General features: G+C 50.9%; 1 protein-coding gene across 6 annotated transcripts in view; it reads right to left on the bottom strand.

The window, feature by feature from the left end:
- NFIX (nuclear factor I X) overlaps positions 1-14761 on the bottom strand; it is a 96324-nt gene that overhangs the window by 61449 nt on the left and 20114 nt on the right. Inside the window, exons 1-2 of one of the 6 annotated variants that reach the window (XM_081286942.1) lie at positions 7062-7696; positions 5536-6067 (exon numbers count right to left, since the gene is read on the bottom strand). In XM_081286942.1, coding sequence (XP_081143068.1) covers positions 5536-6067; positions 7062-7064 — 535 coding nt within the window. In that variant the 5' untranslated portion in view covers positions 7065-7696. Of the gene's footprint in view, positions 1-5535; positions 6068-6429; positions 6788-7061; positions 7697-14761 lie in introns of those variants that run through there. The other 5 variants (XM_081286940.1, XM_081286943.1, XM_081286944.1 and 2 more) reach the window with 5 other exon arrangements.

Genomic DNA, 14761 nt, shown 5'->3' with positions numbered 1-14761 from the left:
TCATCCTTCCACACCATCCAGAGCTAGGCATTCTAAGTCTCATTAACAGACAGAGGGTCCACAGCAAAGGCGGCCTTGGCTGGCTTTGTGGGCAGGCAACCTCCATGATCGGAGACCCTGCACTTGGCTGGATGCTCTGTCTGCTGTGAAGATGCCATTCCAAACAGTTTTGAAAAAGGATCACTGCATTTTCATATTACTCTGGGCCTGGCCTATTACGTAGCTGGAAGGCCCTAAAAATGGAGCTACCATGTTTAGCTGAGATCTGATCATGTTTGGAGTTTCTGAGTTCAATTTGACCACTCCAGCTTAAGGAGACAAACCAGGGCCTTCAGGGGATGGTGACCAAACATGGCATGGGCAGTGGGAACTATATCCAACACAGGAGGCAGGGGGGCCAGGGACATTGGCCTGGAGAAAAGACAGTTTCCTAGGGGAAGGCGTGGAAGGGAGATGTGAGAGCTACCTTCAGTCAAAAAGCTGGTGTTACAGTAAAATTGGCTTACACCTGGGGTGTTCCCTAAGACACAAACAAGATCAACAAGTGAAGGTGACAGGGAAGGACCCTGAACTCAAAGCAGCTGCTATTCCTGCTTGCCTGCTAGGTGCCAGGATCTGTATCTATGCTGGTTTAATCCTGGAGCCATTCTTTGAACTAGATGAACAAGAGAATTTTACAACCACCAAAGCTAACAAAGACAGACTCTGCTTACAGGATGTTCTAAGGGGGACCCTACGTGGGGTTAAAGGATGATCCACAGATTTTGCTAATTTCACTGATCCGAGTTCCTAGGCCCTGCGGTCTTTGCCAACCCTGGCACCAGATGGCGCTGCCTCAAAGAGAGACCAGCAGCACTTTGGGGCCTTGAAAAAGGAGGTGATGGATATGGGTGGACCCTGAGAATGCACCTGCACTCCTGCGGCCCCTCCTGCACACTCACACCAGGGCTGCCAGAGAGGCTGAGAGTCCACCAAAGGCTTGTGGGGCATCCTGGTACTGTCTTAGCAGGGTGGACACTGCCAAACAATACCCTCTACCACTAGGGAAGGACGTAGATGAGAAGCCCCCCACTGGACCTGAAAACTAGTGCTCACTACTAATCACCAAGCCCTAGAGCAGAGAGCTAACACCAAGAGAGTGAACCCACACTTGAAAAAGGTCACTTAGCAAATCCACAGATGCTAACCCATTTCCCGTGACAGGTAAGGCCAAGCCCAGTGGTCCCAGGACCTGGAAGCCCGGATAAAGGCAGAATTTCCTTTCAGAGCCACACGCTGAACCACCCAGGGCAGCACAGCCTGCAGAGACCAGACAGGGAAACTCTACAGGACAAATGACGTAGTCCCTTCAACTACAAAACTGCCAGAAAAGAAAACAAGACCAAGGAGGATCACGACCACAAGGACAATGACAATGACAACTGCCACCATCACCACGGCAGATGGACTAACTGTCACAATTCAATCTATATCCTAATTCAGACAAACTATAAACAAAAACTAGAAGATAAGTAGGGGAATGGGAACATTAACCAAGTATCTGATGAGATGAAGGAAATTTGATTTTTCACAGGTGTGATAGTGGCATTTAGTTCCGTTTTTCCAAAGCCCTTATCTTTAGATATGTGCACAGAAATGTTTGTGGATGGAAAGACTAGGATGCTGGACTCTTCTAGATGGCCCAGTTCTGGCAGGCAGTGGGGGTTGGATGAGTTGAGACTGGCCCTGACTTGGGGACTGTTGGCACTGGTGATGAGTGTCAGGGGGGTTCCCTCAAAGTGTGAAAGCCTCCATCACGAAGGAGCATGGATAAAGAAAAAAGCCACCACCAGAATACCTGGATTTTATGGGCTTCCCCTATGGGCCCACTGGAGGGAGCTGACCGGAGTAGGTGGACAGTTCCATTTGGTCAAGCATTTTACTGGATTTTTGTTTGTTTCCTAGGAGTGAGGCCTAGGAGAGCCAAAGAAGCTCTGGAGGTAGTCTAGCTTCGCTTCCGGGTCCGCTTGGCCGTCCTTCCTCACACAAGGTCTCCACTGCCTGCTTTCCTTGCTGGGCCTCCTGCTCTGGAACACCTCTTCTGGATGGAAGGACATCATCAGGAAATAGACATCCTCCTACCATGGCAAGGCTCTCTGATCCTACCCTGCCTCAACAGATTTTGCTAATTTCACTGATCAAGTTCCTAGACCCTGCGGTTTTTGTCAACCCCTCATAAAATACAGAGACACAGGTCAACTCCTCTCTCCATCAGGAAGGCTGGCTTACGGAGCCTTCAGATGCTGTGTTCTGGGAGTGGGGCTCTCCATGCCACACACACACACATACTTTACTCTCTCCCAATCTACCACCTCTTCATATATATAATGTTGTAGATGGACACAATATCTTTATTTTATTTATTTATTTTTATGTGGTGCTGAGAATGGAACCCAGTGCCTCACACTTGCTAGGCAAGTGCTCTACCACTGAGCCCCAACCCCAGCCCCCCAGCCTATCACCTCTTGAAGCTTCTTCCAGGGCATAACAAGGGCCCATGAGGGCTATGGGTGATGACGGCACCTGAGAGCAATGCCACATCCCGACACTTAACGCCAGGTCAAGTTGACGGTCATCAACCTGACACCACTAGCTCAGCCCAGATTCGGCTCCCAGATCCAGTTGGTTTTTTTTTTGTTTTGTTTTGTTTGTGTGTGTGTGTGTGGTGCTGGGAATTGAACCCAGAGCCCTGTGCATGTGAGGCAAGCATTCTACCAACTGAGCTATATCCCCAGTCCCCAGATCCAGTTTTAAGGGAAGAAAAAAACACTTATTTCACAGTCCAAAGCAACTCTTATCTGGAAGCAAGTCTCATCTGCACCTCAGTCGCTCCAGACCTTGACCTCAGTCTATAATACTGGGAAGAAGAAAAAAGGGGACAGCTGTACGAGTGTATCTGGTGGGCATGGGCTTAGAGAAGGTGGTACCAGGGAATCAACACTGTCAGGTGGCTCAGCCAGGGAGAAGACATTTTCTAGCAAGCCCAGGTAGCTCAGGAAGGAAGCCTACCTGCTCCGTGCCATCTCAAGACTACCAACTGGACTCCAAGGGGGAGTGAGCAATGAGGCTCACTGGTAGCCCCAGCAGTAGCAACTCAAACTTTCTTCACAAAGGTATACTCAATTCCAGCAATTCCTCCAAGAAAAACCCTATTCACTGAGATTCTCTGAAGTCTGTGGACTGAATGAGAGAAAGTAAATCCTTAGTTCTCTATTTGGCATTTGCTGAGGAGACTCAGCCTCAGCCCAGACATAGGTGGCCTTGGCTACACTCAACGGAATAGGAATTCACTCATATTCCTGGACAAATGATCTCACTGGCGGGGGGTGGGGGTTACTTCCCCTGACACCTGCCTGGTCAGTCCAGAGCCAGGAGGCTGGCCAGGAAATGGTCTCCTTCATACACACACTTCATCCTACCTCAGCCCCATGCTGGTAGTAGTCAAGATCTGGGCCTACAATGAAAGAGGTCAGGGAAACAACTCTGCTACAAGGGTCCAGACATAGGAGAGAGGAGAAGAAGTGGAGTGTTGATTTTCCTTGCAGATACCCCTGGGATCCAAGTTCTAAAACTGGAAGGTGTAGAGTCCTCTTGAGGAAGAGCTATCTGATGGACACACTAGCAAGCTCCAGGTTCTAAGCAGCCGCTGCTGGCCGCCCCTCATCTCCTCTAACATCACCACGCACACACCCTCCCAACTGTGGCTTGCTATGCTGACAGAGAATGAGAGACACCCTCCCCATTTAGTCTCTTTTCCAAAAAGAAAAAAGATGAAAGAAAAAAAAATCCAAGCTGGAGAGGGGAAAGAACTGGCAATTGGCCCTTCAGTATAAGGGGTCCTAATGGTCACACAGTGCCAGGTGCAGGCCCAGAAAGATCCACAGAAGCAGGCAGGGTTCAGGGTGGCATCCACAGCCTCCAGCCAGCCTACCAAAGCCACCTCTCAGAACAAGAGAGAATGAGAAAGAAGAGAGACCTCAAATGCCATCTTTTCCTACCCAGAGTTCTCCAACACACTCTCAGCGCTCATTCTCGGCAGGAGAGATTATGTTCCAAAAGCAACCCCCCTCCCAATTTATTTCTGGATCCAGTCATATCAATCCTCCCAACTTCCCAAAGAGGCAAGGGGGTGACCACAGCAGTTGTGAGTGGCTTTTTCTTTTTTGTGAATGAACAGGAAGGAAAACACTGAGACGCATACTCACAGGAAAGAACATTTTGGAGAGTTGAAGTGAAGTCACATTCTCACACTCACATAAAGAGAGGAAAAAGGGAAATGAGAGGGAAAGAACACTGGAATGGTGGCGAGGAAAGAAACACACACATACAGAGAGAGAGGCTCGGTAGCCCTCTCATTACAAGTTGGTTGGGCATAATGTAAACACACTTCTGCCTTGCTTAATCACAGAGTGCCGCCCGTTTAGGTTTCAAAGGCGGCAGTAAATTGGGCGTAGCTGAGTGGAGGCTAAAAATTAACCAGCCATCTCTGTTTCAATTTGTAAGAAAACAAAAGCGGAAAGAAATTATAAAAAGGGAAAGGGTAAGGGGGAAAAAATGAAAAGGATCAGAAGAGGAGAACTAAACCAGCCCAACCCAAAATGCAGAGTGAGACTGGAAAAGCCAAGAGAAGTGGAACTACTTGGAACACAAAAAGAAAGGAAATTTTACAGGTTTTGTTTGTTTGTTTGTTTAAGACCTTTTCCACAGCAACCAAGCTCCCTGCCAGGCCTGCTCCTCAGGAAAGCCTCTCCACCCCCAGCACAGGAGCCTGGGCCGGCTGGGCAGCACACACACCCAGGGGCCTTCCCATTTCTGCAGAAAGACCAGGTGAGGGACAGAGCTCAAGGAATCTCCTGCGTGTTTTCACTCTCTCTATAAAATCAAATTACTCTCATGCTCTCTGATAGCCAAATCCCAGCCAAAACAGCTCTCGCCTGGGCATCTGGGCCCCAGAATCTGCCCGCTGCTGCCTTCTCTCCTGTTCTCTATTTGTTCAGTCTCATGTGCGGGGATTTCACATGCTCCTCTCTCCACCGAACTGCTGCCCACCCCGCTTGTGCCAAATCTAGCTTTTCCTGGAACTTGACATAAAGCCACAGGAAAGCCAGCACCTAACCCTCTAATACTTCTTCTGATTCAATTTAAATAAGAGTAAATACTGGTTGTTGGTGGTGCTGCTGTTGTCTCAAACTCGCCATCACGGATAATTCTGGGGCAGCCTGAACTGTCCTAAGACACAGAGTATCCTTCTAATCAGATGAGTCCTCCAGAGATGGAAATGCACACAGTGGGTATAAAGGCAAGGGAGCAGAGGAAGAGGACAGAGAGGGAGACAGGAGAAGGAGAGGCAGAAAGGCACATCAGAAAAAACACAGGCCCCCCAGGACAGGTGTGCAGTTAGGCCCATGGCCTGGTACGGGTTAGAAATAAGAGGAACAATAAACAGAATAAATGCTAGCAAATAAAACAGGGGTAGAAAGGTTAAGAGCCACCTACCCGGAGTGTGGACAAAGTAAGCCAGATAAAGATCCAGTTCTTTGATTGTGACGCCAATATGATGTGGCTGGACGCACAGGCCGGGGTTCGAGCACTGGGGCGACTTGTAGAGCCGCTCCCCATCAGTACTTTCCAGGGGGATCCCCTTAAACAAAATCACCATGACCAGGTCCAGCCGCCACACCTTGTCGGCCTGTCGCAGGCAGTCAATCCGCCGGATCTTGCCCTTCTGGTCGGGGTTGGAGAGCACGCAGCAGGGGGGCTTCTTGCCGGTGATGGTCAGCACAAAGTCCTCACGGAACTCAGGCCGGATGTCTTTGCGCAGCTTGGCCAGCAGCCGGGATGCCCACTTCTGCTTGATCTCGGGCTTCTCGCCCAGCAGCTCGTCCTTCACCGCCCGCTCCTCGTCCTTCGACATCCGCTTCTCGTGCTTCTTGAAGTACTTGCGCTTCCGAGCCTGCAGGTTGAACCAGGTGTAGGAGAAGGCTCGGACGTGAGGCAGCAGCGCCTCGATGAACGGGTGGAACTCATCCTGCAGGCGGCAAGCCGGGAGCATGCGGGGCGCGGGAGGACGGGAGGAGGGGAAGACGGGATGAGGGGAAAGAGAAGGAGAAAAGCGGCGTTAGAAGGGGGGTACAAGGAAAGCCTCTTTCTCCTCCTCCTCCTCCTCCCTCCCCCCCCAACAATTTTCTCTTGCGATTGTTCTACAAAAGTGTGGTTTGAAGCCACCACCAGCTTTGCCAGCCACTTGCTCCCATCTCAGCCTCAGCAGCCAGACAGAGCCACCGGGAGCCTGTCCACACACCTATTCTCTCTCTCTCTCTCCCTCTCGCTCTCCCTCTCCCTCTCTCTCCCTCACACGCGCACAGACAACATTGCCGTCCACACACACACACGCTGTTGGTATCCCCGCCAAGCTCTGTCGCGCCCATGACATTCCATGTTCTATCGCAGCCGGGAACTCGTGTCAGCTCGCCCCAGCGCCGTGTCCGTCTGCACAGATGACCGTGGATGCACGCGGGGCACACGGGACCACCGCCTGTCCCAACACTGGCTGATTTTTGGCTGCCCCCAAGAAGACAGAAAATGACATCCACTAGCGATGATGGAGGAAACGGCTCTGGATTCCCTCTCCTCAGGCTGTTTTCATTTTCTTTTCTCCTGATCCAGTTGGAACATCCACCCCAGCATTTTTAAAATCAGACCTAAATCCTAAATATGTGATTTCAGCTTTGTTATCGACATCAATACTAATGTTAATCACAGTCATAATGCACAAAAACACTTCTTGTTAACACAAATAAGGTGGTTGTCTCAGCCACATTAGGGTTAAAAGCTGCATGGGTCGTCTTGCGGCCCCTTCCCCAGCCTCTCACGACCCCTTCACCCTCTTTCCACTCAGTCAGGTGACAGAAGGCCGGGCTGTCAGCTTTTGCTTTTTTTTTTTTTTTTTTGCTTGTTGGAAGTTTAAATAATAACTGATTTCTGCTTACAAAAATAAAACTGGAGAAAATTAAAATAATTACCATTGATCTGAAGCACCCGGCAAAGCCCAACGCCCGATTCTGAGATTCTGGACTCAACAGAGTTGTGAGTTGGGGGCGGGTGGGGGGAGGGGGGAGGGGGAGGAGCAGGGGAGGAAGGTAAATGTTTTAAAGGGGGTTATTATTGGTGTTCTGGGGAATAGGGGCCGGGCTTGGGTGGATTCTCAAACCCTTCCCCCTCTGCCCCCCCACACTCCATTGCACAGAAGGGGGAAATTAATATTTTTTTTTGAAAAGGAGCAAAAAGAAAGAAAGGTCAGGGATAGCAAGCAGAGAGAGGGAGCGAGCTGGTTGCCACACACGCCAGGTAAACAAAAGCCAACAAAAAATTTGTTTTTCAATTTCTCCCCCTGTGCATACTCTTTCAGTTAAAAAAAAAAGAAAACAAAAATATGCAAAATTTAAAAATCAAAACCAACCTCCATCTCCCCCCACCCACACACAACAACGCACCCTACCCACCCCCGTGCAAAACAAAAACAAAAACAAAAACCAGGAGGGAAGAAAAAGCGGCAGCTGAAGAAAAAGGCTTTCGGCTTTGGCAGCAGCACAGGGGTGTAAACTTCGAGCTGCCTCCCTCCACCCGATCGGAGGAGAAGGGGGAGCTCGCAGATTCCCGGGGAAGAGGACGAGTTCTGACCGGCTGCAGACTGTGGCTGGCAGACGCGTGCAAAAGAGAGAGAGGGAATGAGGGGGAGGGAGGGGGAGAGACGGAGGATCCAGGGAGGACGCGGATGGGATGGGGGCGTGAGTGTGCGTGTGAGTGTGCATGTGTATGTGTGTGTGTGTGTGTGTGTGTGTGTGTGTACACGAGCGCTGGCTGGGTTTGGGGGGTTTTGTTGCTCCTTTTTCTCTCTCAAACTCCCTCTCTCTCTCCCCTTTCATGCTCAATCCCCATCCATTTGCTCGTGCCAAGCCAGGAAAGGGGGGGGGGGGAAGAGAGGGAGAGGGAGAGAACGAGAGGGAGAGAGGGAGAGGAAGAGGGAGAGGGAGAGAGGGAGAGAGAGAGAGGGAGGGAGAAAGGAGAGAGAGGAGAGAGAGAGAGAGAGAGAGAGAGAGAGAGAGAGAGAGAGAGAGAGAGAAGGATCCACCTATTTGGCAAAGAGACCTCCGCGCGCAGCCAATGGCTGCGTCCAAGGGGAGGAGGGAGCTGGGCGAGCCGGGAGGGTGGGGAGAGCCCCCGGCAGTTGGAGACCAAAAACAATTTGCCCAATCGACAAGTTCAAGTCTAATGAACAAGCAAAGTCCAGCAGTTATGAATTTTTCATTCCAGGCTCCCACTCGGGTCCATTTGGCAGTAGCCATCCAGCAAATTTGGGGGTGGTGGGGTGGGAGGAATGGGATTGAAGAAGACACAGAATTTTTTTTAAGCCAGAAAAATAAATAAATAAAGGCCTGATTCCGGGCGGGCTGGCGGGCGGGAGCCCCAGAAGGCCTTGGGGAAGCAGCTGCGCCTTCTCTCTGTTTTGGTTTCAGTCTTTCTCTCAGGCCCGCACACTCTTTTTCTGGTTCTAGTTCTGTTCTTTTTCTTTCTTTCTTTCTTTCTTTTTTTTAATTTATGGCGCACACAGAGGCGACTGGAAGTTTCTCTCCCTGGACACACACACACACACACAACACACACACACATACACACACATGAGCCACGAGCCAGCAGTGCTATGAACAGAAAAGAAACAGCTCAGAAAGTGTCCCTGCCAGAGGCACCTCTGGGGCAGGACCCTATATGCCCAGGCACAGCCACCCCTCGGGCCCCCAGGTCTGACTGCTCCCGAGGCAGGAGCACTCCCAGACGAGGGGCCAGCACCCTGCGCCTCCCCCCTTCCCCAGCCCACACCCAGCCACGCACGCTCCATTAGTGGTGACGAGGGATGCCAACGCAGTGCAGCTCGGCTCGCGGAACTGCAACAGTTTATTAAAATAGCCTCCTGTCACAGCACTCCGCTGACAAGCACTACACGCAGCCACAAACACAACAGCCAGCCCCAGAGAGAAGCGACAAAGGAAGATGGACGGTACCTCTGAACAGAGGCATCTTACCGATGCCCACCCCCCACAAATGTTGAATTCTTTGCTTTCTCCAAATTTACCCTCTCTACTTAGTGGAAGGTTAGTTTTCTTAGCTGTCCCCATATCAATTCAGACGAAAGGACCCAAAATAAAGTATAAGATGCAAAAGCGTAAAATGGGAAACCCGAATGAAAGGGAGGGAGCTAAGAGAGGACACGGTGAGATGGAAGCACAGGGTGCCATCAGGGAACTCGGACACCTGGGGAAACCAATCGCAGAGAAGAGACCCACCAGACAGGCCCCTGCTCCTGGTCCCCAACTCCAGGCCTTCCCCCATCGGGCCAGGAGGGTGAGAAGTAGTGGGAGGTGGAGCCCCCCTCCTTGGGGGATCTCTCCAGTGAGGGCTACGGGGCAGCCATGCCTTAGGCCTTAGAAACACAGTAAGAAGGAGACTGTTATGAAGGAAGGGAAAGCAGATGAGAAGGGCGTCCACGCAGAAAGGGAGTGATCTGACCTGCTCAGCTCCAGCCATCCCTACAGCTTCCCTCTCCCCAAGCTCAACCCTCAGCTGGCAAAGGAAAAAAGGTCACTGCTCACTCGTGCCCCTTTCTTCCCGATCTGCACTCAGTGGCCTTTATGTTCATCAGAAAGGTTCCCGGAAGAGCACCTGGGGTGTTCCAGAACAAAACATCCAGCACGGGGCTGGCACTGAAGCCTGATAATGGGAGAGGTGCCACCCGGCACCTGGGACCCCTCATCCTAAATGGCAGACTCAAGTGAAGTGAGCTCACAACTGACCCCAAGATAAACAGAGGTAACAGTGCAAGAGGCAGGTGCCCTCAGGAACAGGCCACTTAGGGTGTTGTTCAATAATTCATGTCCTGTTAATAACCAGCTTTGGTCCAACCAGCCAAGCACATTAGCTCAGCAACATAAGGTAGGGAACCCTGCCCCTGCCTCTCCACCTTGAGAAAGCAATTTGACTCTCTAAAGTCAAGATGAGGCCATAAAAACTGCAAGTGAGTTTGTATTTGGCACAGGGGGTGTTTTCTGGTATTCTGATTATGCTAAATATCAGACATTGAACAGAAAATGCCGGGCTGGGGATGTGGCTCAAGTGGTAGCGCGCTCGCCTGGCATGCATGCGGCCCGGGTTCGATTCTCAGCACCACGTACAAACAAAGATGTTGTACCCGCCGAAAACTAAAAAATAAAGATTTAAAAATTCTCTCTCTCTCTCTCTCTCTCTCTCTCTCTCTCTCTCTCTCTCTCTCTCTCTCTCTCTCTCTTAAAAAAGAAAAGAAAAGAAAATGGCCAGCATGAGTCTCCTGGTGAATCCTGGCATGTTCCTTTCCACAGACCACGGTGCTAGGTAAAAGAGATGTGCTTCACATGGGTTGAATCAGAATCTGGAGGTACAGCTGGATCCGGTTGGGCGAGGGAAAGGGGAGAACACATTCCCACAGCTGGGAGATGCCCATGGAAGGATCCGTGGAAATCTGGGAAACAGGATGGGGTGCAGGATTCACTCCATGGGAAGGAGGCAGAAAGGGAGGGATCAAAGGTTGGTGAACTGACAAAGAGATCTGACAGAGCATCTCCAAGGATCCTCAGGGCCCATTTGTAGAGCCCTGCACAGGAGCAACAGGCCCCCTCCCTGTTTTGCGGGGGGGGGGGGGGGGGCGGGGGCTGAGGACAATTGTCAACCATCCTTCTGTAGCTAGTGGCCATAACCTTGAAGGGGTAGGCAGAGGATCCTTAGGCAGCATTCTCTCTGATCCTACTCCCCGCAGGGCGGCCTTTCTGAAAGAACCGCGGGGTATTCAGAAGGCCTGGGAAGGGGAGAAGATCAGTCTCCCCTTAGAGTTGCTCAGGTTCCATTAGAAACACTTCAAGCACAGCCCCCGACAACTCCTCCTGCTGCTCCAAGGCCACTAGGGGTGGCCGCCAGCCCAGACACGCCCCACAAGAGCCCCAGACAAAAGGGGACTGTCCCCCTTTTGTTAGGAGAGAGTCGTGGCTCCTGTTGGAAGATTACCTGTCCCCATCCCAGCCTCCTTCCTTTCTCCCCTCCACCCCCCTTCAGATCTGACCGCTCTGCACCCAGCACACAGGACCAGAGCCAAGACCCAAGAACCCTCAGATGAATCAGGGCTTCTCCAGGTCTGAGTCACGGCAAGAGTAGGGACTTGGGAGACAGAGGAAGTGAGGGGACTGGCAGGCCCCTGAGGGAAAGGAGGGAGGAAGGAGGGAAAGGGAAAGAGGGAAAAACAACCAACGGGAAAGGAAGCCAGTGATGCTAAGAGTGAGCAAAAAGGGAAACCCAAGACAACAGGGGAAAGAAAGAAAAGGAAGATTCTGGGGAAAAGGTACTTTCCCTATTTAAAAGAAAAATCCAGAAGCCAGAAAAATGACTTTTTGAAATTCACATGGGCTTTTCGTTCTCCAAAAGGAATTTTTCTGCATTTGTGAAATAAAGGCCTCCCTCTTTTATTGTTGAGAATATAGAATTTGGCCATAAACATCAACAGTTTTCACGAAACAAGTCTCAAATACCCCTGCTGGCTTCAGCCATCATTAGGGGAAATGTGCCCCCACCCCCACCCCCCCAAAAAAGACTAAAGGAGCCACAGAGGTACAGAAAGAGAGGCAAAGGGCAAACCTGGAGAGAGAGAGCACACGCCCACCAAGCAGGGCCCAGAGCTACAAACAGAAAGGACAAGATGGAAGGGAAAGAGACAGCAGAGAAGGAAAAACAAGCAGGGAGAAGAGACAGAACTGGGTGCTGGGACGGGGCGAGGAAAGAAAACTAGCAAGGAAAACACTGATTCCAGAGGTGAAAAGGAAAAATATGAGGCTTTCAAAAATACCACAAAATACAGTCCTACCGACTGAGGCCTGGTGGGTTACTTGAGGGAAAATAGGAAAACATGTACAGCATCTCACTCACATGTGTTAAAAATTCTTCAAGACAACAAAATAATTTTCTCAGCCTGAGACAGGTTCTACAACTGGTAGGTACGGGTACCTGCCAACAGCAAAACATTTAAAAGCACAAGAAGCTGTATTTCTAAAGACCAGGCCACCGGTAGGAGGGAGATATACATTTTTAAAACCCCATTTGTCCACAACATGCTGGTTTGGGGGCCCAGATTTATTCTTTCAGATCCTGGACACACAGGCCCAACTGATTTGGATAACTATACAGTTAGCACAAATAACTGACAAACTTACATAAAAAAATAACCAGATATTCCAGTATCTATTTTACTATGGCATTGTCTGCAGACTCGGTGAGAAAAGATGAAGAAAAAATTTAAAGACCACAAATAGGGATCCAATAGTTTGCCCAGTTTCTGGCATTTTACAATCTAGCCTTGGTAAGAACCAAAAGAGGCCAGCCAACTTCATATCCCTGAAATCCCCCTCTTGTCCCATGATCGCTGCTTCATGGAAGGTCACAAGAAGGCAGTGGCCAGACTCATGGACACAGAAGGGAGGGGAGTGTAGACAGGACTGGGCAGCTCAGCTCAGGATAGCAAAGGGAAGGGACCCAGCTGCTTATTCTAGAGGTGGGTGGGGCCTCCCCTCTGGGGCTCTTTCTCCGATAATGCATGGGAAGGGGCTCTGCAGCCACAGCAAAACCACCCAAGAGTCTAGAAACACCAGTAATGGAAACCAGAAAAGGCACTTTTTGAGGAGACTCAGATAATTTGGACAAAGCGGGTTTTTGGCTGACTTGGGCCTGTTTTCCTCCACTCAGGAAAGGCGGCCACACAGTTCTTTGGAGAGCATCCTCAGGCTGGCTGCTCCACACCCCTATGCTGGGTCTAGCACTAGTTCCAGGCCTGTCTCAGAACCAGGCTGCACACTTCTCTCCTATATACTGTCCCCCTTTCCCCTGCCTTTCTCCTCCTGACTACACACCCGAGCGGTGGCCTGGGACTGGGCCAACAGGCAATCTCATTCTGGCTCCAAATGGCTCCCCTGCTCCGGGCACATCTCCCCTCACCCTCTTGGCACAGAACAGGCTAGGGTAAGAATGGGGGTGCTGGGGGAGACAATCTATTCTCTCCAGTACGACTGGAAATTGTTTACTTTCATCTGGTTCCCTATGGGCAATGGGAAACAAAAACCCTAGTCTTTAATTCATTATTTAGCTTGCAACTTCCTTGTGTCACCAAATACAAGAAAAAGCCAGGAAGGCCAGGCCCTCTCCTCTAGCTGATGGGCTCTGTGGGGAGGAACCCTCTGCAGACCCTGTAGGACAGATGACAGCCAAGGGTTTCAAGGGACAAGGGTGGCCGTTTGAGCCTCACCAACTTAGTTGGCCTGGAAAGTGTTGTTCCACAGTGGCTCAGGGCCTGGGAAGAGGGAGGCACCCCACCGGCCAGCTTCACAACTCTCTCTAAAGAAGAACTGAAAAACCCGACAAAAGGCGAGGGAAGGAAAGACCGGCACATGACAATGAGGTCTGTGCCCGGTGCACTGTGAAAATATCTGGGGGGTAAGAAAGGAGGCCAGGGCAAACAGCAAGGTGTTGAAACCACTGCGCCAGGCCCAGCAGCAAACCCTCTTATTCAGGAGGCTCGGGAGATCACAACTGTGACAAAATCTGAAGGGCAGGAACCTTCCCAGCCCCTCTGCAGGAAGTCAGGGTCCATCCCCACACTGCCCGATTTTGCCTGTCACGTTTTCCCTGGCACAGGAGCAAGAGGCCAGAAGAGAGGAAGGGTTTCTCTGAGCCCCCTATGAGGAGCCCACTCTGATCTGCCAGCACCCTCAGCCCTGAGGGAGCCTCTTTCTTGCAGTTACTGCAGCAACAGGCAGAGCCCAGCTCTGGGATTTTCAATGCTCAAGGGTTCTGAGGAAGGTGGGTCACCCTGTCTGGGCAAGCAGCTTCCCCAAAATGTACAATTTGAGGAGTCAAAAGGATATTTTTCAATCCCTCAAAATGTACTGCTCCCCCAATTATTTTATTATCAGGATCAGAGCCAAGGAAATTCGAGAATCCTCATTTCGCTGGTGTCTGGCCCCTGCGGAGGCTGGCACCAGGCGCCTGGAGGAGCTGGATGGACGCGCCCACCCCTCAGCCGCTCTCCGTCCCCTCCCGGCTCCCTTTCTTTCTCACCCTCTCTCCCCCTCTGCGTCCTCCAGCTCCAACACAAACTGTTTGCACGGGAAGTCTCCCTCTATGACCCGATTCAGCACACACAAGAGAAAACTGTGGGCGACAGACCCAACGTCCTAACGAACTTGAGTTAATTAATGCTGAGGAAGAAAAGCAGCGCCCTCGCTCTGTTGAATCACGGTTCACTAGCCCTTTCAGTGTGCTGTGGGTGGAGGAAAAAAAAAAGAGGCTTTTTGGTTCAAATATTTTTGGGGGGCGAAGAGAAAACAAAAACACCACAGAAGGGCCGTGGAGGGCGATGCTGTCAGTACCTGCCCGAGGAACAGAGGCAAAGAGAGGGAGCTGGGCGAGGGCAGCCGCCCGTCTTCTCTGGGCACTTTTAGCCTGAGCAGTTCTGGGAATACGGAGGAGCGAAGGGAAAGGGAGGGGATTACCGATGGCTCAGGCCTGTTCAAATAAACCGCTCCAAAAATCATGCTGTCAGACTATAAGATACATACTTTCTAAAAAAAAAAAAAAGTCTAAACCCAACAACTCAATT

This window comes from Spermophilus citellus, assembly GCF_964194105.1.
Source record: "Spermophilus citellus genome assembly, chromosome: 3".
In the NCBI taxonomy this organism is placed as follows: Eukaryota; Metazoa; Chordata; class Mammalia; order Rodentia; family Sciuridae; genus Spermophilus; species Spermophilus citellus.
Note: the sequence above shows the minus strand (reverse complement) of the source record. Positions and strands in the feature narration are given on the sequence as shown.